This window comes from Mytilus trossulus, chromosome 3 (assembly GCF_036588685.1).
Source record: "Mytilus trossulus isolate FHL-02 chromosome 3, PNRI_Mtr1.1.1.hap1, whole genome shotgun sequence".
NCBI classification, from domain to species: Eukaryota; Metazoa; Mollusca; class Bivalvia; order Mytilida; family Mytilidae; genus Mytilus; species Mytilus trossulus.
The window spans coordinates 74,991,072-75,015,020 of record NC_086375.1 but is presented as its reverse complement, the minus strand read 5'-3'; the positions used below and the strand labels follow the sequence as shown (position 1 = coordinate 75,015,020).

The 23,949-nt window shown below is 32.6% G+C and overlaps 1 protein-coding gene across 2 annotated transcripts; it reads left to right on the top strand.

Moving 5' to 3' along the window:
• The first annotated feature begins 7,228 nt into the window (after positions 1–7,228).
• On the top strand, positions 7,229–23,517 carry LOC134712408 (HHIP-like protein 2). 2 transcript variants are annotated; one of them, XM_063573922.1, is made up of 9 exons: positions 7,229–8,353; positions 10,391–10,476; positions 11,328–11,512; positions 12,146–12,286; positions 13,995–14,124; positions 14,974–15,116; positions 17,437–17,518; positions 18,971–19,035; positions 22,961–23,517. In XM_063573922.1, exons 1-9 carry the CDS (start codon positions 7,343–7,345, stop codon positions 23,170–23,172), a joined length of 2,055 nt encoding a protein of 684 aa, XP_063429992.1. In that variant the 5' UTR covers positions 7,229–7,342; the 3' UTR covers positions 23,173–23,517. The 2 variants fall into 2 exon arrangements, with proteins under 2 accessions (XP_063429992.1, XP_063429993.1); XM_063573923.1 differs by having other exon boundaries at positions 7,232–8,353; positions 18,971–19,132; positions 22,961–23,151.
• Positions 23,518–23,949: the final 432 nt, after the last annotated feature.

Below are 23,949 nucleotides of genomic sequence, written 5' to 3'. Positions count from 1 at the left end.
CATTTGTAAGCTTTTGCTATCACTGTATCTCTCAATCGTCCCTTATATGTCATTTGTAAGCTTTTGCTATCACTGTATATCTCAATCGTCCCTTATATGTCATTTGTAAGCTTTTGCTATCACTGTATATCTCAATCGTCCCTTATATGTCATTTGTAAGTTTTTGCTATCACTATATATCTCAATCGTCCCTTATATGTCATTTGTAAGCTTTTGCCATCACTGTATCTCTCAATCGTCCCTTATGGTGTAACACCACTAATTCAGGCCCGGCCAGAAAGCACATATCTGAAAGCAGTACATATCTAACACAAAATAGTTCCTACGCATGAGTGTAACTTTCAATATATGTAGAATATTTAGGTATTTTTGGTATCAAATGAAAGCTAAAGGACTGGTGATCATTGTAGAACAGTTTTGGACTTTTAATTTTGAATATTAAAAAAACTGCATCAAATTTTAAAAAGAGGGTACATTTTGTCTGTTTGTCAGATCTGAAGTACCTGTTTTGGTACATATGAAGTTCCGGGAACCAGTTCTTTCTTATATGCCATGTAAGGAATGTTGATTTTTTTCAGTACAAGACACCATAAAGTGTTGCTTTGAAATGCAATGATTGCCACTTTATTTGAACTTAAAATAAAAGAGGTGTGCCTGCTTGAAACGGAGGAATTTAACATAGAAAGCAATGGGACCATGAATTAGTGGTGTACTTCATTATATGTCATTTGTAAGCTTTTGCTATCACTGTATATCTCAATCGACCCTTATATGTCATTTGTAAGCTTTTGCTATCACTGTATATCTCAATCGTCCCTTAAATGTCATTTGTAAGCTTTTGCCATCACTGTATCTCTCAATCGTCCCTCATATGTCATTTGTAAGCTTTTGCCATCACTGTATCTCTCAATCGTCCCTTATATGTCATTTGTAGGCTTTTCTTTTAAAATGTTTTCCTTTGAAACTAATCAATGGGTGTAAACAAAGCTTGTCATCTTTATCTTAAGGATGTCAACTATAAAGTCATTAAGTGTGTGATTTTTTTTATCTACCACGTGGCGGCTGTGTCTGAAAATAAAGCAAAGGGGCCAGACTCCAGTTTTCTTGAATATCGTTTAAACTATAGCAATTAGAGAGAAAAACAAGAATGTGTCCAAATTACACGGATGCCCCACTCGCACTATCATTTTCCATGTTCAATGGACCGTGAAAATTGGTAAAAAATGTAATAAGGCATTAAAATTAGAAAGATCATATTATATGGACCATGTGTACTAAGTTTCAAGTCGATTGGACTTCAGCTTCATCAAAAACTACCTTGACCAAAAACTTTAACCTGAAACTCGCACTTTCATTTTCTATGTTCAGTGGACCGTGAAACTGGGGTCAAAAGTTTAATTTGGCTTTAAAATTAGAAAGATCATATCATAAGTAACATGTGTACTAAATTTCAAGTTGATTGGACTTCAGCATCATCAAAAACTACCTTGACCGAAAACTTTAACCTGAAGCGGGACAGACGGACAAACGAACGGACGGACGAACGAACAGACGAACGGACGCACAGACCAGAAAACATAATGCCCCTCTACTATGTTAGGTGGGGCATAAAAACCATGACAATGGTTAAAATGGTCAGGTTCTATCTGTCCTGAACATTGTGGACAAAGCTGTTCTCCTGTTTTGGTGGTATTGCCCTTGAAATGGTGTTTTCTTTTATGACATTTCCCTGCCAAGGTTAAAACTGTAAATCGCAAAAAAGATGAGCTTGACCAGACGTTTCAATCCTAAAATATTAGAGAAAAAAGTCCAATAACTTCCTTCTGATTTATTGCCACTCTAATATCAATTTTCCTCCAATATGTAGAAAGTGTTAGCTTTTATAGTAAAGAATATAAAAAGTAGAACAAAAATGTTTTATTTATTTTGTCAAAAGGATGAAAACATCAAAATCCTAATACCGTAAAAATTTGAGAAAAATCTGTGTACTTTTCTTGGAGTTATTGCCCTGAAATACTATAATTTGTCAGTAAATTGCAAAAACTATCAGCATGACAAAATCGATAAACCCTGAAAATAAAAAATAAAAATCTGTCATTCTTATATGAGTTATTGCACTTGAAATATCCTTTTTCTTCTATTTTTGCATTTTTACTTACCTTAGTTAGAACTGTGAAACTAAGTTATCAACATAAAAATATCCACACTGAAAAGTTGATTCCTACTACTTGCTATAGTCTTCATTAGGTTTTGTTGTGACTCTTGTTTTCAAAAGGATCTATAATTTGAATTTATTTCATGGTATGTAATGCAAGTACAATGGTGCATTTCATGAGGTTGAATTATTGTACCACTTGAAATTAAGTTTGGAAAGGTATAACCTTCAATTTGACCTGTTTTTCCTTCCGTCTTCAATCACCCGGCGTTGTAACCAGGATACTGACTTCACTTTTCATTGGATGTTCCCAAGGTTAGATGAAGCTTAAATTCACCAAAACCTCAGATGTAAAGGATAAAAATTAAAAGAAAACTGAAACGGGAGACTTTGTGTAAGGAGGGACACCAATATTATTTTTTTTTTGCCATTTCACACCCCCCTTTCCCCCATTTATATGAAGGTTAACACTCACCAAAACATTGCAAGATTTTGATTATCAGAAGTTCCGCTGTGGTGTCATATTTCGGAAGAGAACTTATCAATCATTGATGCCATGTTAAAACCTTGAATTAATGCTCTTCTGGCAAAATAGTCATACGAGATCTTGCCACCACTTGAGATTCCGTCGCTGTCTTTCTCCTTGACTTAAAGAAAACATTTCTCATATAAAATCACTGGACCAATTTTAAACAGACTTTAACTGAGTGATCATTAAGATATCTGTTATAAAGTGGGATTTTTTTTTCAGGCATTTAACAAATATGGTCGCCATGGCTAAACTTTGATAGAACATAAGGGTAAAAAGTGCATGTATTTTCTGATATCTCGAAAACCTCAAAAGAAAAAGAGAAAATATCGAAACCAACCCTTTCTATTCCACCAAATTTATAAGACAACTCTCTTACAATAGCTCCACCACTATATATCCTGTAAAATAAAGTATAAAATGAGAATGGAAATGGGGAAGGTATCAAAGAAACAGCAAACCGACCAAAGAGCAGAAATCAGTTAAATGCCACCAATGTATTCAATTCTATTTAGTTGTAGATGCATGATTTTTTCAGTTGTTATTTTTTTCAAGTTCGTTCTTATGTTGTACTGTTACATCACTGTCCCAGGTAAGGGGAGGGTTGGGACCACGCTAACATGTTTAACCCCGCCACATTCTGTATGTAACAACAGGTTGTTGTATGTTTATGTGTTTCATGATGGCCTTCTGCTGTTGTCTGCTCTGTGGTCGGGTTGTTGTCGCTTTGACACATTCCCCTTTTCCTTACTCAATAATTTTACATATTTGTTTTTCGTTCTTTTTCGGTGCAAAGATTAGGTCGTTGGTTTTCTTGTTCGAGTTGTTTTACATTGTTATTTCGGAGCCTTTTATAGCTGACTATGCGGTTTGGGCTATGCTAATATTTGAAGGCCGTACGGTGACCTATAGTTGGTAATTTCTGTGTCATTTTGGATCTTTTGTGGAGAGTTGTCAATGGCAATCATACCACATCTTCTTTTTTATGAATAAAGCAAAAAAATAAAAAAAATAACGAGAAAACTTACGTATTTTAACAAAATATAGAAATTGTTGGCGAGACATGCATACACTGTAATACAACTGATAAATAACATTGATAATGTTTATTAGGGTCTACAATTAGGTAGTCTTAATATAAACTGATTAAACAATCTGTATATTATGGGTATTGAGCTTTGAAAGCACAGTCTTGGGTTTGGTTTTATATACGTAAAGATGTCTGTGTGTGTGTGTTGGTAAAATAAATTAGAAAACAATAAATACTTTTTATGTATTAGGATTAATTATGATTTTTTTTTACCGTATACGTAAAGTCACTGAAGTGAAAAGGTACTATAACAAAACATAAATCATAATGTTAAATCATTTTTCATACATACATGTACATTAATATTTTACAAGTACATGATGATAATTGCATATTCAAATTTATTCACCGACAAGTTGTTTTTATATGAAAATGTCTCGCTGTGAATACAACATATAGGTTGTCTGTCACACTTGTTTTTCGTTTACTTTGTTGTTAATTCAGGCCGTGGGTTTCCTCTTTTGATCATTTGAAATTTTGTCATGCCAATGCCTTATATGGCAGACTTTACTTTATGGGTTTTTCTCATTATTGAAGACCGTACGGTGTCCTTTAAATGCTTACATCCACGGCATTTGATATACTTGTTTCATAGGCAATCATACCACATTTCTTTATTTTCATATACATAGTACACATCAGGTATTTTATCTGTTGTATCTCAATCTACCAGCCAAATTTTATGTAATAGTAAAACTAATACATTTCTAATAACTAATAACTCGACTCAATATTATTATAAAACAATTCCTTCTCAAAGCTGATTGTCATGCTCTTGATTTTTTTAGCTAAACGAAATTGCAGTTCTATTTATGCCTATAAAATGTCTTTTCATGCCTTTTTTTTAGGTTCGACAGAACAATTATATACATTTCATTTACTTTTCCAGATTGGATGATTTTTGTCGAGCCTTCGACATTAGTGGTCCTATATTCCGTCGTCGTCGGTGTCGTCGTTGTCGTCGTCGGCGGTGTCCACAAATATTCACTCTGTGGTTCAAGTTTTCTTAAACTATACTGGATTTCTACCAAACTTGGACATAGGCTTGTTTATGATCATAAGATAGTATCCAGAAGTAAATTATGTAAAAATAAAATTCCATTTTTTCCGTATTTTACTTATAAATGGACGTAGTTTTTCTGTCGGAAAACATTACATTTACTCTGCAGTTAAAGTTTTTTTTTCTCTTTTAATTACTTAAGTAATTCTTAAACTATAATGGGTTTGTACCAAGCTTGGACAGTAGCTTGTTTATGATCATAAGATAGTATCCAGAAGTAAATTTTATACAAATAAAAATTCCATTTTTACCGTATTCTACTTTTAAATGGATTTAGTTTTTCTGCCGGAAAACGTTACATTCACTCTGTTGTTAACTTTTTTAGAATTTTAAAACTTTCCTATAGTATTTTTTATTTGTACCAAACTTGGACAGAAGCTTGTTTATGATCAAAAGCAAGTATCTAGAAGGAAATTTAGTTAAAATTTTGTTCCTGTGTATCTGTATTTTACTTATAAATGGACTCTTCCAGTAAACATTAAATACAGTCTGCTGTTAAAATTTAAAAAAAACATTTATTAGATGCATAAACTATCCTGAATTTTTACCAAACTTGGACTTTACAGCAGAAGAAGGCGAGACACTGGGTTCCGCGGAACCCTTACAAATTTTACGAACTATCAAATATAGACAACTCGTCTAAACATCAACCCAACAATGTTAGATCTGTAAATTTGCTTTCGCAAATTTTTGGTTCTTCCCTCACCGGGACTCGAACCCATGCTACTGAGTTATCGTGACACCAAGTCGTCTGTACTGTAGCCGTCCATTACATATTTTGGAAAATATTGACAAATAAAATTATGGTTTGCATTTCATTAGACAATTTTTCCTGTTTCCTGTTTTCTGAAATTTTAAGGATTAAACAAGTTTTTTTGGCTCAAAATAGTAATTTCTGGTCATTAAGTTTTGTCAAATCATTTAAACAATTATGTTGTTAAGTTTCAAATATAAAATTTGATACATTTTCCGGTTTCGGTTTCCTATTATTGAAGATTTTATGATATAAAACAATATTTCTGATTCAAAATAGTAATTTAGGTCATGAAATTTTATCAGTTTACTTAAAAAAAAATATTTAGAAATTTTCGATAAAATTATGTTGAAATCAAAGATATTGATCACTTAATAACTTAATATTATAATTCCTGAGTTTCCGTTGATGTTTGATTAAAATAACAACGAAACCAACCCAAAACATTATTCAATTTCAACAACTATAAACTTGGCAGACCTTTAGTACATTAAAGTTCAGCGTCATATTTAGTAAAACGTGCTAGTTCACTAGGTTAAGAACAGTCCCTAGGGTGATACTTTTTAAAGTTACTTACCCGGACACTTTTTTCGGACTGTCGACCAGTCTTTGCACTTACTTCTTAATGCCGTGTGCTTAGCAGAGAAGCAACAATTTCCAATTTAAAGTCTTAAGTAAGACCGTGGTTTGAACCCACGACCTCCCGCACTCGAGGCATACTCGTGTATATAACAACGTATTAGATATTAGCGAAACTTCAAAGAAATCTACGTATTCCTAAAAAATTATAACACACGGGTTTTCAATATCACAAACTAGTCAAAACATTTACTATTTTTTTCATCGGTTCGAACAAGGCCATAAAGCCATGAGAAAAAAAATCGGACTTCTTTTAATCACCGTCAATAAAAACAGAGTTTTGCTGTGCGTATTGCTACATGTGTTTGTTTTTTTCGACATAGGCTAGAGGTATAGGAGGAAGGGGTCTAAAAACATATTTAACCCTACCGCATATTCTTGTGCCTGTCCCAAGTAAGGAGCCTCAGGTCTTTGTTAGTTTTGTATGATTTTGAAATTTAGTTTCTTTTATATATTTCGAAGTCGAGTATGACGTCCATTATCACTGAACTAGTACACATTTTCATTAAGTGGCCAGCTGAAGAACGCCACCGGGTGCGAGATTTTTCCCCCGCTGTATTGAAGACCCATTTGTGGCCTTCGGCTGTTTTCTGCTATTTGGTCGGAATGTTGTCTCTTTGACACATTCACCATTTCCATTCTTAATTTAATACTAGAGTGTTGAAAGCTTTGTTAATATATACAATAGGAGATACGTTGTAGAATGTATTTGTCTGAGGTTTTTGTCAATGCATTAAATGTCACGTCTAATGTTTATTCGCTCAGCAGAATATTTTCTTAACAAAAGTAATTTATCTCGGTTTTGAATTTATAATTGCATGGTTTGATTACATTGTGATGTTTACTTTTTAACATTTCTTTAACCTACTACTAAAGTTATTGAAAATATTCACTTACAGTCAATGCCTCACTGTGCATTGACTGTTATATATTTTATATAAAAAAATCTAAAAATAGAAAGAGTCATTTGTGCGAATCGGGTTAAAAAACCTGAATAGTTTCTAGTATCTACAGTTAGTACGAGGTTAGTACATCCGCTGTTACAAAATAACACATCGTCTTTTCTTCTCGTGATACACTTCGCGTATAAATGTCAATCATTTCGCAGTGTATACATGTTATCTGTGTCGTGGATTAAAATGATATACAACTGTTGTAACGTTACTATCAAATTTGTATTAATATTGCTATGCTTAAATGGATTAACATTTGTATTATCACATCCTCAGTGTCTGGATTATAAACCTCCGTTTCAACCTAAGACAAAATTGAATTTTTGTGCCAATTATTCTTCATTTAGTTGTTGTACACCGAACAAAGATCTCAATCAGTACAATGAATACCAACGAATTCGCGACATAATTGGGAAGACTTCAAATTTGTGGAATAAATGTTCAAAAATAGTTGAGGAGTTATTGTGCCAACAGTGTTCGCCTTATGCAGCCCATATTTACGATGCAGAAGCTACATTTAATCCCCGGGATTTTCCAGGATTGTGTAGGCCTTACTGTGAGAATTTCTATGACAATTGCAGAGGATTGCTGCAATACTTGTCGAAAGATCAACAACTATTACAAGCTGCGTCAAACAACCGGACATTTTTCTGTAAACAGACGGAACTAATTGATAAGGACTACTGTTATCCCGAACTATTGTCGAACGATGTGCTTAATAACAAGATATCAATTAAACAAGTAACCTCCCCTGGGTGTATATGTATGGAAGAACTAGCAGAAAAACTTAAGAATCCAGTATTTGTACGCAATGCAAATGACAGAACTAATCGACTTTTTATTGGAGAGGTTTCAGGTTATATCCATATATATTACCCTAGTGGACAGAGGCTTCCAAATTTATTCCTTGATATATCGAGCAGAACTCTAAATACAGAAAGCAATGGTGATGAAAGAGGTTTGCTTGGGTTAGCATTCCATCCGAATTTCAAAAATAATCAGAGATTTTTCCTTTATTACTCGACGTTTAACAATAAACTGAATTCAAACAATCATGTGGTACGAATCAGTGAATTTCGTGTCTCAAACAATAATCCTAACATTGGTAACGTGTCTTCGGAGAGAGTGATACTAGAAATACCTCAACCTTACTGGAACCACAATGGAGGAGAAGTATGGTCAAAATTATTACTACAGGGGTTAGGAAAATATATAATGTTTGTGGTTTTTCTTTTGTCACAAAATTATTTATTTATTAATATCTTATATACATATTTGCACGTTGCGTTTAAATACGAGAAGGCATCTGTGTCCCGTCTGTTGTGTGACCAACTTTTTGTTATGTAAAACATGGTGCACAATTAAATTTTGATGGTCAAATATTTTTTTAAATATGCACAACTGCTACGTTTTACGTTACTAATATAATCAAGTTTGTCTTTCATTTGTCAATTGTGCGAATAAAACACATCACGTACTGTGGCAGTTCAGCCTACTGAAAATGATATACATTATACAAGAAAATGCCCGGAGTGCCTTAACACACGAATTTTTTGTTCACAAACAACATAAGGACATGTCATATAGGAGAAGGTTATTTGTCATGAGTTCAAGAAAACTTATGTTGATACCATTATTTTTCTTTTTGTCAGATTGTATAACTAAGCATGTTACAAGACACACTTAGAAAAGTTCACAAATGCTAATAGACATACGAAGTATTTTACTATTTATGTACAAACACTGTCTAAAAAAATAGTTTTTCACCACTCATGTAATGATAACCAGTATGATAACCTGTTGCATTGTTGGGAACAACGATATATGTATACCCAGTATGTATAAATCATTTGTTAAAAGTAGATACACTTTTGACCCGATGTTTCCCCCTATTTTGATATTAAAAGTTCCTTGTGTGGCAGGTCATTTAATACTCATTACCAGGTGCAAAAATAATTGACTTTTAAATACTATGTACTGAGAAAGTATGTAAGTTGATTTATAGCAGATGCACTAAATGTTTTATCTATCTTAACGCCATGGGAAACTATTAAGCTGAATAAGTCTGCACCTAAATCATTCTTAAACAAGGCAGAAAGGAAACTTTGAACCGCGTTTTGAAATTAAATATGGGTTGAAACGTAACATGTATCTTTATTCCCGTATGACATCAAAACATATACGCTAATGAATGTAATAAAGATGATTTAATATATTTGTTCTATGATAAAGATTCGTGTAAGGCTAAATGTTTTATCAATCTATGTAAGAGGAGGAGGAGGGTGGTGTTGTTGTTTTAAAGCCACGCATTTATTTTATATAATTTTTTTTTCGTTGTCTGACTATCTTCAACAAAAAATCTCACGTTAGACATTTCTACAGACATTCTTTTTTCTAAAAAAATTTGAAAAAAATAACTAAAAAACCGGCAACCCTTCTTAATTTTTGGATAGATTTTTATTTTCACTTTAAATAGGGATCTTTTCTCTAAAAACATCAACCCTTACTCATTATTTAAAAAAATGTAAAATGGTATAAAATGGTATTAAAGACAAAAATAAAAAATACAAAATGTCCCCTTAAAACAATACGCAAGAATAAAGTGTTCGCCAAATGTGTGACTGCATATATAAAATGCAGAAAAACAGTTAGTTTCCTATAAATTCGTCTGTATATGCATTCGTTTTGATGTAAAACCAAATACCACAAATAACTGTTTACTTTATCCGCAAAAAAAATCTGTCTTACATTTAGGACAATTTCTAGGATGCCCTAGCTAGTTCCAAACCTACTTCGACACTCATACCAAAGAACAAATCTGTGTAAATCATCATTTTGTTTTTTTGCAATATCTCAATCTGTACTTTTATACCTAATTTAGTTTATGTAAATGTTACTACATGTATGTATGTATTAATATTAATATGACTTAAGGACCAGGCATAAAGTACAATGATTTGCGTCATTATATGTGAATCAACCAACAAATTTCAAGTGGAAGGTGCCCGTATTAAAACCGTAAAAAATGTCATATTTAATTTGCTAGTAGATATTGATTTTATATTCATATTTCATCACCATGTCTTTAATCTAATGTGGCACGTAATATTTGCCACTGGAAGTCGATACCATCCAATTCTCATCGTCATCTTGTAATCATATATAGAAATAATCACCATTGAAATAATATGTAAAACTTTTTTATTACAGATACTGTTTGGTGATGAAGGCTATCTTTACTTATTTGTCGGAGACGGAGGAAGTGGTGGTGACCCTCAGGGATTTTCTCAGAATACGTAAGTACAATTAAGAGAAAGTTTGTTTATGTTTTTTTTTCAAAAGCTCACAACCAAGAAATCCTAACTAAAACACAACTTAAATTAAATAGGGAATCTACTGTGTGCTAATTTAAAGTTCTTTACGTTAATTGTTATACTGTTAGTTGTTTTTGATAAATTCAAACATAGCGCAATAAATATTGCTAAATATGTAGAGTTATGAAAACTCATGGAACCCACATCCTGTTTAAATTGTACTATTATTTTTGGCATCGCACAATGCCATGGATTTCTCCGTCTTTTAGAGACGTCTTTAAGATTTACAGTAACTGCGAGTAGACTATACTCTTATTTCGGTGCTATATGAAGTCTATTGTTTTAGGTCGACTCAAGTATCGATCTTTTGAGTTAAGAACCAGCAGACAATTGCAACTTTTGTTACAGTCTTTTTCTTATGTTTTTCTATTACACTAATGTCTCAGGTTAGAGTGATTAGGGCGATCACACACTTGTTTGAACCGCCACATTCTTTTTGTGCCTGTTCCAAGCTAGATTCCGGTAGTTCAGTGGATGTCGTTGGTTCATTTCTGTCATATCATATTTTTTTCCCTAAATTATTTGGTTATATATAAGCCGGTAGGTTTCTTGCTTAAATCCTGTTATATTTTTAACACCGGGTCCTTATAAAGCCGACTATTCAGCATGGAGTTTTCTTATTTGAACTCTGGATAATTGTCTCATCATGACATTGGAATCATACCACATCTTCCTTATTTAATATAAAAAGTGCTATAATTTGCGTTATTAAGAATTCTTTTTATTTTTAGTACATAAATATATAAAAATTTAAACAATTTTCTTTTCTTTAGATCGTCGATTCTTGGTAAAGTACTAAGAATAGATATCAACACAGAGGCCCACGGTCCAAATATAGCGTACAAGATACCAGCTGATAACCCCTTTGTTGGAATACCAAATTTTAGGCAAGAAATATATGCTTATGGCGTTAGAAATATATGGAGATGTGGTAAAGACAGAGGTGACCCAGTTACAGGTGAGAATACTGGAAGTAAATCACATATCATCTTCCTAATGCATTGTGCAATCTTGGTCTGTGATAAATACATCCTAGTGCATCCTTGGAAACATAAGTTTCTATATGACATTTTTTCATATTTTCCATAGACAAGTGTCTGCACAAAGAGACATACGTGTGTAAAGAGGGTCAAGTTTTGTTTTTACTATTGGTCGAGGATAGTACCTTAAACTACCTTTGCATTTTAATAAACAAAGAGCTATAGCTTATTCTGGTATTATATGCGGGTTTGTTTTTATCACAGAAACCACACGAGACAAAACCCAAAAGACATGTAAAGGTCAACATATGACATTCAACAATAGGCAATTATCTACACAAGATGCCAAGCTCTAGAATCCCGAAAATACATATTTAAATGTGTCATCAATACCGATTTCATAGAGTAAAAGTAAAATAGGAAAACCACATGACTATAATACCAGAATAAGAGGTAAAATATTTACTACACCATAGATAGAATAAGAAGACACGATTTGTATAGATTTTTACTGCTGTTTATCATTACAGAAAAATGAATAAGAAGTTTGCGTCTAAAATGTAAAAGTTAAATGCATATTTTATATGAAAAATATAATATATTTACGGCAGGTTATGGAAAAGGAAGAATCCTGTGTGGCGATGTTGGTCAGAATGCCCACGAGGAAATTGATCTTCTCCAAAAAGGCGGTAATTATGGATGGAATTCCAGAGAAGGCTTTGCTTGCTTCAATGAGGACTGTGGTAAAATAGGTAAATATCGTATCTCTTCACAGGTTTTGTGAAGGTAGATGGGGAGGGCAAGGGGTATAGGGGTAGGGTCAAAATTAAAATCCATATTTTTTTTAATGATTTGTCAAAATGTAGTTTTTATCATGCTTTTTTAGCTCACCTGGTCCAAAGGGCCAAGTGAGCTTTTCTCATCACTTGTCGTCTGTCGTCCGTCGTCCGTCGCTCGTCGTCCGTCGTCCGTCGTCCGTCGTCCGTCGTCGTCGTTAACTTTTACAAAAATCTTGGTAATTTTAGGGAAATTTTGCTGTTTTTGGTTATTATCTTAAATATTATTATAGATAGAGATAAACTGTAAACAGCAATAATGTTCAGCAAAGTAAGATTTAGAAATAAGTCAACATGACCAAAATTGTCTGTTGACAATTTTAGGAGTTATTGCCCTTTAAAGTCAATTTTTAACAATTTTTCCTACCATTTATATATCTTTTACAAAAATCATCTCCCCTGAAACTGCTGGGCCAAATTAATCCAGACTTGGCCACAATCATCTCTGGGGTATCAAGTTATAAAAATGTGTGGCGTGACCCGCCAAACCAACCAAGATGGCCGCCATGGCTAAAAATAAAACATAGGGGTGAAATGCAGCTTTTGGCTTATAACTCAAAAACCAAAGCATTTAGAGCAAATCTGACATGGGGTAAGTTGTTTATCAGGTCAATATTTATGTGCCCTGAAATTTACAGATGAATCAGAGAACCCGTTGTTGGGTTGCTGCCCCTGAATTGGTAATTTTAAGGAAATTTTTCCGTTTTTTGTTATTATCTTGAATATTATTATAGATAGAGATAAACTGTAAACAGCAATAATGTTCAGCAAAGTAATATTTTCAAATAAGTCAACATGACCAAAATGGTCAATTGACCCCCTAAGGAGTTATTGTCCTTTATAGTCAATTTTAAACAATTTTTATAAAATCTGTAAATTTTTACCACTTGTAACATTTTCCACAGAAACTACTGGGCCAAGTTCATTATAGATAGAGATAATTGTAAGCAGCAAGAATGTTCAGTAAAGTAAGATGTACAAACACATCACCATCACCAAAACACAATTTTGTCATGAATCCATTTGCTTCCTTTGTTTAATATTCACATAGACCAAGGGGAGCGACACAGGCTCTTTAGAGCCTCTAGTTCAAAAATATGATATTGTCTTTTTTATTCAATTGGTTGTGCAATATTGTCAGATTTTGTATAGATATTAATGAATGGAAAACACAATTTTGTATGATAAAAATAAAACTACATTATAGAATTTAAAGATAAAATATGAGAATATACCTCTAATGATATGCTTCAAATAAGAAAGAAAAAGGATCACTGGACTCGTTTTCTTGTTAAACAACAAAATAGGTAAAATCACAACATGTTCTTAACGGGTTTTTTTCTTCTTAAAAAAACATCAGATTAGTTAATACACATAGGCACCGCGTCTGTAAATCTATCATATTATTCAACAATGCTGGCTTTTTTGTTTGAGTATTCCTTTTAAAGGTAAATTCAGGAAAGCGCTCTCGAAGTACGAAATTTAAAAAGTGTGTTTTTTTTTACATTATCTATCAATAACATGGAAAGCTATATGTTGGAACAACAAATCCATTTTCGAAAAAAAATCTGTGTATAGGTTTTTGAGATATGAGGATTTAGAAAACTGTCTTAATCTCCATTAGGCCCTGAAATTCTTCCTGTATATTCCTATCCTCATGCCACTGGAAAGTCAGTAACCGGAGGTCACTTTTACAGAGGATGTTTGAACCCTAATTTAAATGGTCTGTACATTTTTGGAGATTTTATGAACGGGTAAGTTAGTTTAGAATAGATTATCGAGTAAATTTTGCTCAAGATTTAAATTAGAGGGGCGAAAGAAACCAGAGGGACAGTCTCACTCATAGATCGAAAATAATCTGACAACGCCATGGCTAAAAATGACAAAAAGACAAACAGACAAATAAAAGTACACATGACACAAAATAGAAAACTAAAGACTAAGCAACACGAACTGAACCAAAACCTGGGGGTGATCTCAGGTGGTTATATCAGGATGAAACCAGCTCTTATAATTTATTATCAAGATTGATGAATGTGTAATGTCTAAGGACAATCTTTCAGTAAGAATCCCTACGAAAACATCTTGAGCTTTATCAATTATTTTTTGTTATATAAACTTTGACTTGTACTAGACTAGTATTCTTTCCAGTTTGTCCTGTACCCGTATAAACTCAAATATTCGCTTATCTGTGTAAATTGAGTTTGATGTGCGGAAGGGAAGAACTTATGATTTTATATTTCATCGGTTTGACTCAGCTAATGATCATCGAAACATTGAATGATATCATCATTATAAAAAAGAACATTAAGAATATGAATTATGAATGACTTATTCAATGTTGCATTCTTATTATTCAAAGCCTAAACTATTAGTTTCTGATATCTGTATTCTAATTAATATTTGTAAAGCCTAAACAGGAGAATGGTAGACGGTACGGGGGAGAATAGAACCAATATAAAACTAAGCCTGTTACAATTAGTTCGAACTACTAGTACAATGAATTCAAACGATAACATAGTTTTTACATATCGTATGTATGTTAAATTATATACTTATTACTAGAACAGGCATTTATTTAGTATTATATAATTTTATGTCAGGAAATTGTTCAGTCTTGAAGAAAATATAACCAGAAGCACCTGGAACGGCAAACAGATAACAACTTGTGGTCCAGAACTGTGTGTACCTCCATTGACAGGAAAATACGAACCCAACATCATATCTTTCGGCGAAGATGAATCTGGTAATTTAAATTGCTCAAACGACTTCTTGTGCAACTAAAAAAAGTCTCAATGTAACTTTCATTTATTCAATGGCATACATAAATTGCAACATTAGAAACAACAATAAAAGTAGACGATGTTGTGCCATAAAAATGTTAAATCAACAAGTTCCTGACAGAATGCGTATCAATGTAGAAATATGACAGACATTAGTCTTGACTAACATTTGATTTCCTTCAAATAGTCAAGGCTTTGACTTTTGAAGTGTCCGACGAGTTTCCATAATGTTTAAATATTATTTTCATAACAAATTTAACAGTTTTTAGTTTGGCTTTAAAAATATTATATTCAGCGTCACTGCTGGGTCTTCTGTAGACGAAACGCGCGTACCCTTGATAACTATTTACACCACTAGGTCGATGCTACTACTGGTGGACGTTTCGTCCCCGAGGGTATCACCAGCCCAGTAGTCAACATTTCATATGACTACAAAAACTTAGGATTTTCTTATCCCAGTCATAGATTACCTTAGCCGTATTTGGCACCACTTTTTCGAATTGTGGATCCTCAATGCCTTTCAACTTTGTACTTGTTTGGCTTTATAAATATTTTGATATGCGCGTCACTGATGAGTCTTCTGTAGACGTAACGCGCGTCTGGCGTACATAATTATAATCCTAGTACCTTTGATAACTATTTACACCACTGGGTCGATGCCACTGCTGGTGGACGTTTCGTCCCCGAGGGTATCACCAGCACAGTAGTCAACATTTCGGTGTTGACATGCATATCAATAATGTGGTCATTTTTATAAATTTCCTGTTAATAAAACTTTAAATTTTACAAAAAACTAAGGATTTTATTATCCCAGGCATAGATTACCTTAGCCGTATTTGGCACCACTTTTTGGAATTTTGGATCCTCAATGCATTTCAGCTTTGTACTTGTTTGGCTTTATAATTTTTTTTTTTATGAGCGTCACTGATGAGTCAAGACAAGATCATATTTCTTGAAGGTCATGTTAATTTTGTGGAATTTTGTTAAAGTTTAGTTACTTTTTTGAAGTTTACAAAATATCTCATCAAGTATTACTCAGTCTTCTTAAATCTGGTTACATACTTGTACAATTGTAATATTTAAAAAAAAAACACCTTTTAATGAACAACTAAGCACAATAACTATAGTCTGTACGCCACACGGTGATTGTTAATGCTTACAATAGTGAAATTACACGCCAAAAAGTTAAAAGTCTGCGGTTTACATGTTGAAATGTACTATTATATCATTCATATATTTTTCTGTGATGAGTGTTCTTGCGTGTGTTTGTAAGTTGTATTCCTGTCACGTAGTGTCATTTTAGCGGAAGTTTTAACATTGTCATATATGCGGGAGGTTTGGCTACCCAGTTGCCATAAAACCAGGTTCAACCCATCATTGTTTCTTAAATGTCCTGTAAAAAGTCAGGAATATGGCAGTTGATCTCAAGTTTCTATGTATACTGACGTTTGCTTTTGTAATATTTCAGTGTTTTTGTTGATATGTTTCCCTTGGTTTAGTTTTTAACCGGATTATGCTTAATGGAATTCAATTAGCGGTATACTACTGTTGCCTTTAATTGTTGTCAAAACGGCATAGAAAACTTTTCCTAAATGACCCATTGTTTCCTATGTTGGTATTTTGGCTTTTAGATCGATTTACATATATACATCCACAGAGTGATTTATAGTAACAAGTTTTATCAATTTTCAGACGATCAGAAATTTCTTTGCGATGCAAAGCTTACTGAGTTTAAAATCGGAACGTAGATTAAAAATTTATGTATGAAACTTCCTGCTACTTTTCTTCATTTTTGCATTGCATAAGTTTCTTGAAAGAAAAAAGCTAACTATTGTGATGCTATCGTCAAAATTACCAAAACATTACAAGTTTAGTGGTGTACCTTATCATTTTCATAACGACCATAACACAATTTCAGCGCTTTGTGGTTTAAAAAAAAAATTAAAACATTTTTTTAAGTAATCATTACCATATACACGCTTACATTCCCATTTGAATGTAAGATTTGAAAAATCTCATTTCTTTCAAGGACTGATTCTTATTGATCGATATAAAAAACATTCAAAGCCGTCAATGTTAAAAATATGGCATAAATTGCTTACTTTACATTATAGAGCACCAATATTCTAACAAGCTTCTTCTTCCAGGTTCGTAAGAATTTTCTCACAATCCGACGGAACGAAGATTGCCAAATTATCTTATGGGTTGGTACAATGTATAATGTAATTTGAATAGTTGTTTGATAATTGATTTTGGATCGATAAGCTAAATTTCTTTTTACAGGAGAACTGTATATGGTGTCAACTGGATTTCCAAGTTCAGCCTCTGCTCAAGGAAAATTATACAGAATAATAGACCCAGCAAGGTGCTTACTAAACCGTTTATCACGTTTTGATTGAAACGAATGAAGACTGAAAAACAACCAATAACATTAATTGTCGAGAGTTCAAATGAAATCCAATAACCTGATCACAACTTTATGCTTCAATGAAAGGAAACTTCAGATTCTTGTTGCCAGTTGTTAAAAGCTATTGGTCCAAGTTTTACATTCCGAACAGTGATAATATAGTTTAACTTAAGAACTAACTGTAAAATTCAGTTGCAATCTGTTTTGTTTTTGCTTAACCAAAAGATCGGTAAGACGCACAGAACGACCTTCATAAAAACAATAGACACAAAAAAAAAAAAAAACCCCACAGTGTACTAGCACTGACTGAAATTAGTTCAAAACCAAAATACCATTTGCACTCGGGCTGCCTCCACCAATAAAAACTGACTGCCACGAAATAGCACAAGGGATGTATAGCCAGTCAAGGTCGTTAAAAACTTTTATCATTCATAGCGCAATAGTGTTGAAATTGGCGTGAAACAGTCATCAACCAATCCATTTCCCAATTATGTTTCTCGCTTTAAATTGTTGATCGTAGACTGGTTTTAAAATTGACCTTTGCCCATGATATATAGAAAGTGATATATTGATGATTTAACCAATGGTAAGTAAAAATTTACTCCTGGTATCTAGCATTTTAGGTTGACAAAAAATTCAATGTTATTAAAAAAAACATGAAAAACTTGAAGGTTATATACATTACGCAATATGCTCTTCATTGTCAATGGAAATGTATTTCTCACCTAAGGAACACAGGCACTTGTCTCAGATTTTTTTCTTCCTATATACCTTATTAGAACACAAGGTACTTAACATGCATTTTCGAAAAATGTCAGGAGGTGACGAAGTTCCGTTATATGCTGTTTTATAGGCTGTCAACCCCGTTAAAACTTGTTATATCTTGTTATAATAAGGTATATAGGAAATTTTTTTCTGAGACAAGTGCCTGTGCTAAGGAAGACAATTTAAACTGAATATCTAATTACAGAATCAATTACGGATATAGACAATAAGACTATCACAACTAACACATAATCATGTTCTCCGAGATATCAATCAGTACACATCCAATTAATTTCGTGTAAAGATACCTCATTATCGTTATAAGGGACGACATTAACAGATAAATGAAGGATACAAAAAAAATCAAATAAAGGGGGTGTCAAAATTACTGCAAGTTTTGTTTAATTGACCTCGGTTTTATATACATCAATATTGGTCAATCAATCAATGTTTCCCAAATTAAGTTAAGAGAGGGAGGGGGAAGGGGGAATGGGTAGGGGTCAGTGAAAACACTATATGAATTGAGTTTTTTGTTATCCTACATTGCACTTTTGATGTCGTCCCTTAAGTAGTGACACTTGCTACTGATATATATGTTCATTTACCTTATCATGCAATAGTTAAACAGTATTTTTCTTTTCGTAGACGAGGTAACCCTGAAACCTGCGAAGCTGCTAGAACTCAGACTGATTTGAAAACTTTAACAACAGGTACCACAGAACCTACATCAACGGCTTCTCATCTGCTTAGTTTGCTTGATTATTTAACTATGCATGGATGGTCAAATTTTCACCATACCGGATTTTTGTTAGTATTGATTTTAGTTTTTTACTGACAATTACTGATCTCATGGTGACAGCTGGAATGATTTTACTTACAACTGTTGTATTAATTTGTTGTATTATGATCTATGTTATCGGTGGAAGCCGTACTAAAATTCAAATCATCATAATCATAATCATCATTATCATCCACTCACTCATTTATCTAACAATTTAGTTTATGCAATTATAGAAATCATTAACACGAATTTTACCTATTTTTTAATTTTATACATTAAATATTTTTATAGATATATCTGTATGTACTCAATGTCAATATAGAAAAAACAACAAACCATTTTTTAGTTGGTAGATTAAGATAAAAAAAAAAGAAAAAAATAAAGTTTACATTTTTTTCTGTGTTGTGTTTAGTACCAATTTATTCCTATGTCCTGTAAAAATTAACAGTAAATGCTTTATTAAAAAGCTTCAGTTATTTTGCATTTTGGTGATGGAATGCATGACGAATTATGGATGTGAAATAAATATACAATATAGAAATGTTTCAATGTGAAATATGTGAATCAACTCACCAACAGCTCAATAAACAAGGCCATCTTAGAGTTGAATGCCATGTGTATAGAAATATGGTCACATGGCTTTCTTCCTAAAAACTAGAAAAAAGGTCGAGGCGTCGTTTTGAACATGAGTAGTCACATCGATAGTTTTTTTTACAACTGCTGGTTTGATGCAACCTTATTGTACGTTTTGTCATCACCATTTCAGTAGTCAGCGATTCTGTGCTGACATGCAAACCCATTTAACGTTTCAATTTCCTCCAGCAAAGTTGGCCTTAGATGTATTTGGCTATATAAGGTTTGTTTTGATCACATAGCTCATCAATTTCTTATAAATCTTCAGCTTTCAAATATTTGGCAATTAGCGTTCCTCATGAAGGAAATATATTATAATTTATATATCGTGTTGTGTTTATATTTGTTAGCATATTTTTCTCTCTCTCGGCAGATTTATTTTTTTCATTTAATTTTATAATTAATCATACCCCTAGGCATATATAGACTACCTTGGCATTAAGGTAGCACAATACACAGATGTTTTTCACTTCTAATCAGACAACTTTAAAGTGATATAATTCATTTCATTCTTTTTTGAATTTTATAAATGAGGTACGAAAAGAAAGAGGAAAGATTAATCTTTCAAATTGTGATAATTTCATTATGACTGAATTATTACATAATTAATTGTTATGTAATCAGTTGATATATTGTGATGTCCACACTTGAATGAATTTACCTTCTTTGTTATTCATAGCATCCCAAAATATTTTACAGATTCTTCTACAACACTTGACCTCTGAAATGGGAAGGGACTGCAAACAAAAAAATGGTGTCTAATTTATTCCAGTGCCTTTACTTTTTATGAATAGAGTATCATTGTTTTAGGCAAAAAGTATTTAACCGAAGTATGGTATTAGGTTTAATTTAAATGAACAAAACAAAGAATTTCCACCAGTGTATCAGATTATCAAGAAAGTGTAATGATTATGATCTAAAATAAGTTCATTTAATTTAAGAAAAAGAAAATTTTGTTAATATTGAATCGAGACCAGACAACGCAGCACATCATCCAAAATATAAGTCTTCAATTTATTATTGACTCAAACCAGGGAGTCAGTGACTGCTGACGTGAATATCCTTGATATGATTCTATTCTGAAAATTTACACAAAATATAAATAAAAAATAATTAAAAAGCTAAAGGTTTTTATATCCCCAGACATAGATGCTTATCCAAATTCGGCTAAACGTTTTGGAATTATGTTTATCAAATTCATTTCTGATTCTACCCTCCAACTGAAACGCTCGCCTAGCTTACATTGTATAATCTTACCTTGTATCTTTGACAATTGTTTTGATATGCTCGTGATGAATGAAAGCCACACCAAGTCAATCTGATTTTTTTCGAAATATGTTTCAGTAGTTTAAATGCATTACGCATGTGGTTACGTATTAAAACGTACACGAATGTGTTATTACTTATCATTCATTTTTCTACATTTTTGTGTCAATCGTTTTCAAAATGTCCTTACCCAAACAATAATTATCTATATACATGTAATGTGTTAATAATTGCAATTTTATGATCGAGATATGACATATAGAAACACAAACAAATGATAGGATAGCTCACATAGCCGAAAAGTAAGGTCATTTTGACTCATGCCGAATTCATATTTACGTAAAGTGAAAGGGTCGGGTGTTTTTTTTTCTCCAGAAATATATGGGTTTTTGTTCTTCTTTGTTAAATATTTGTTTGTTTTTGTTCTAATTTAGATTGTGACACTGTGAAGACTGCTGTACCCCTATTTTGACAATTTTACCTTTTATGGCTGGGTTTTTTCATGCATCGTTGTAAATATGATGGAAATTGAGGCGACTGTCATATAAGTGAGTGGTTTAGCGCTATAAACCAGGTTCAATCAACCATTCTACATTTGTAAATGCCCGTACCAAGTCATAAATATGACAGATGTAGTCCTTTCGTTTGATGTGTTTTATCATTTGATTTTGCCATTTGATGATGCAATTTCCTTTTTGAATTTTCCTCGTTGTTTCTTATTCTTGTGATTTAACTTTTTATTGTTTACGCAATTGGTTTTGACGTAATGGTTGTCATGTCCTTAGCCACATAGAACATTCTACGTAAGTAAAATGACATATTTCTATTGACAAACTGAGCGGTTAAATTATAAGCGTAGTGTGTTGGTCGAAGGTTCACTATCTTGCTTGCAAGTTGTGGTCACATCGAAGATATGATGAATAAAGGCAACAGTAGTATACCGCTGTTCAAAACTCATAAATCCATGGACAAAAAACACAATCGGGGTAACAAACTAAAACCAAGGGAATCGCATTAAATATAAGAGGAGAACAACGACACAACACTAAAATGTAACTCACACAGAAACGGACCAAGCATTAGACAAAATCCCACGAGAATAACAAATATAACATCAAAACCAAATACATGAATTTGGGATAGACAAGTACCGTGACACGTCTTATCGCAATGTGAATTTACACTAAAAAATAAAAGAAATCAAACGACGCAAAGTTAAAATGTAACGCACACAGAAACGAACAATAATATAACAATGGCCATTTCCCTGACTTGGTACAGGACATTTTTAAAGGTAAAAATAGTGGGTTGAACCTGGTTTTGTGGCATGCCAAACCTTGCACTTTAATAGCAATGTTAAATATAGCATTGAAATGACAACATAATATTACAGGACTACAATACAAATAAATAGGAGATCGTATTAGCCAAAGAAACACATAGATAACAAAAAGCATCAGGTTTAAAATTCAATACGCCAAAAACGCGCCTCGTCTACACAAGACTCCCCAGTGACTCCCAGATATAAAAGATCGAAAGTGAAAAGAAGTACAAAGTTGTACAGCACTGAAGATCAAAACTTGAAAAAGGTAGTGTCAAATACGGCTATGTTGTTATGTTATTATTTAGAACAATTAATGCTATTGCAAACAGTAAATTTTATCAAATGAATATAAAAGATATACACAATGAAGCTCTTTTACGATAAGATAAAAAAATATTTCTTGTTTTGAGTCAGAATATCACGTTCGGGAAGAGTTGTTAATACTTTTTGCAACACATGTTAATTTTAAAAACATAAGATGACTTCAAAAATGTATCATCGATCTGGGATTGCAATAAAGGCTATTAAACCTCATTTTGTTGAATGATAATTCAACCATAAATTTCTGCATTATGGTTCAGTTACGGCAACAACCTGTCACAAGTATTGAAAATGATATTAATTATTTTAGGTAATCGCAAAAGGACAAAGAAATATAGGAGAAAATATCAGAGAAGAATTCAGAGGCAGAAAAACAGAAAACAAAGAAGACGAAAAGGAAGTTTAGAAATCCTCGGAATAAGAACAAGAATCTGTCAGAAATACAAAAGAGCTAGAAAAAGATGGATTTGTACAAAATACTCTTTTGAAAGAAAACGCCGCGGTAAAATTAATTCCAGTTAATTAATATACAAAAATAAATATTTGACAGTTAAATGTGTTTATGTTTTCATTCTTTTAGATCGTTTTTTAAAAAAAACATTTGCAAAAACCACCACCTCATCTATATGAAATCTTCTAGGAGCAGCGAAGTTATCAATTGAAAATTTGACATTGATGTGTACAATCCTATAGAACAGAACAGAACAGAACATATTTTATTTCCAATTCAGGGCCCACAAGGGGCATACAGAGCATACATGAATAAGGAAAAAGAATATTGATTTGATAGATATATAGATACAAACATTATTTTACATACAGTAACAATATATTAACTAAGAAGACACATGTTTATGAAGTTAGGCAGTAGTTTACCGATGTCATAAATCGTAAAAAAGGATTAAAAGAATCTAATTATAGATAAAAAGCCTTATAATTTAGAACGACATTTTCGCCTTTATCAGACTTGACAAGAACGTCCGAATCCAAATAGTTTGAAAACCAAATCAATTAGAAAATCATTGAAAACACAATTTTAAAAAGCTTTTATAAGTATTTGTTCTGTATTCCCGTCATGTAATGTTGTCATTTTCGTCATGTAATGTTGTCATTTTCGTCATGTAATGTTGTCATTTTATCGGCATATTTAATATTGCCATCATGCGCGGAGGTTCAGCTGGCCACAAACTATGTTCAATCTACTATTTTTTCTTTAAATGTCCTGCAGCAAGTCATGAATATTGCAGTCGTTATCTAATAGTTTGTATCTATGTATGTGGAATATTTGTTTGTTTTTTG

Coding starts and splice junctions, on each gene's coding strand:
- LOC134712408 (XM_063573922.1), top strand. CDS start 7,343: ATGTTATCTGTGTCGTGGATTAAAATGATATACAACTGTTGTAACGTT. Junction 8,354..10,390: donor GGAACCACAATGGAGGAGAA/GTATGGTCAAAA, acceptor TTTTTATTACAG/ATACTGTTTGGTGATGAAGG. Junction 10,477..11,327: donor CAGGGATTTTCTCAGAATAC/GTAAGTACAATT, acceptor TCTTTTCTTTAG/ATCGTCGATTCTTGGTAAAG.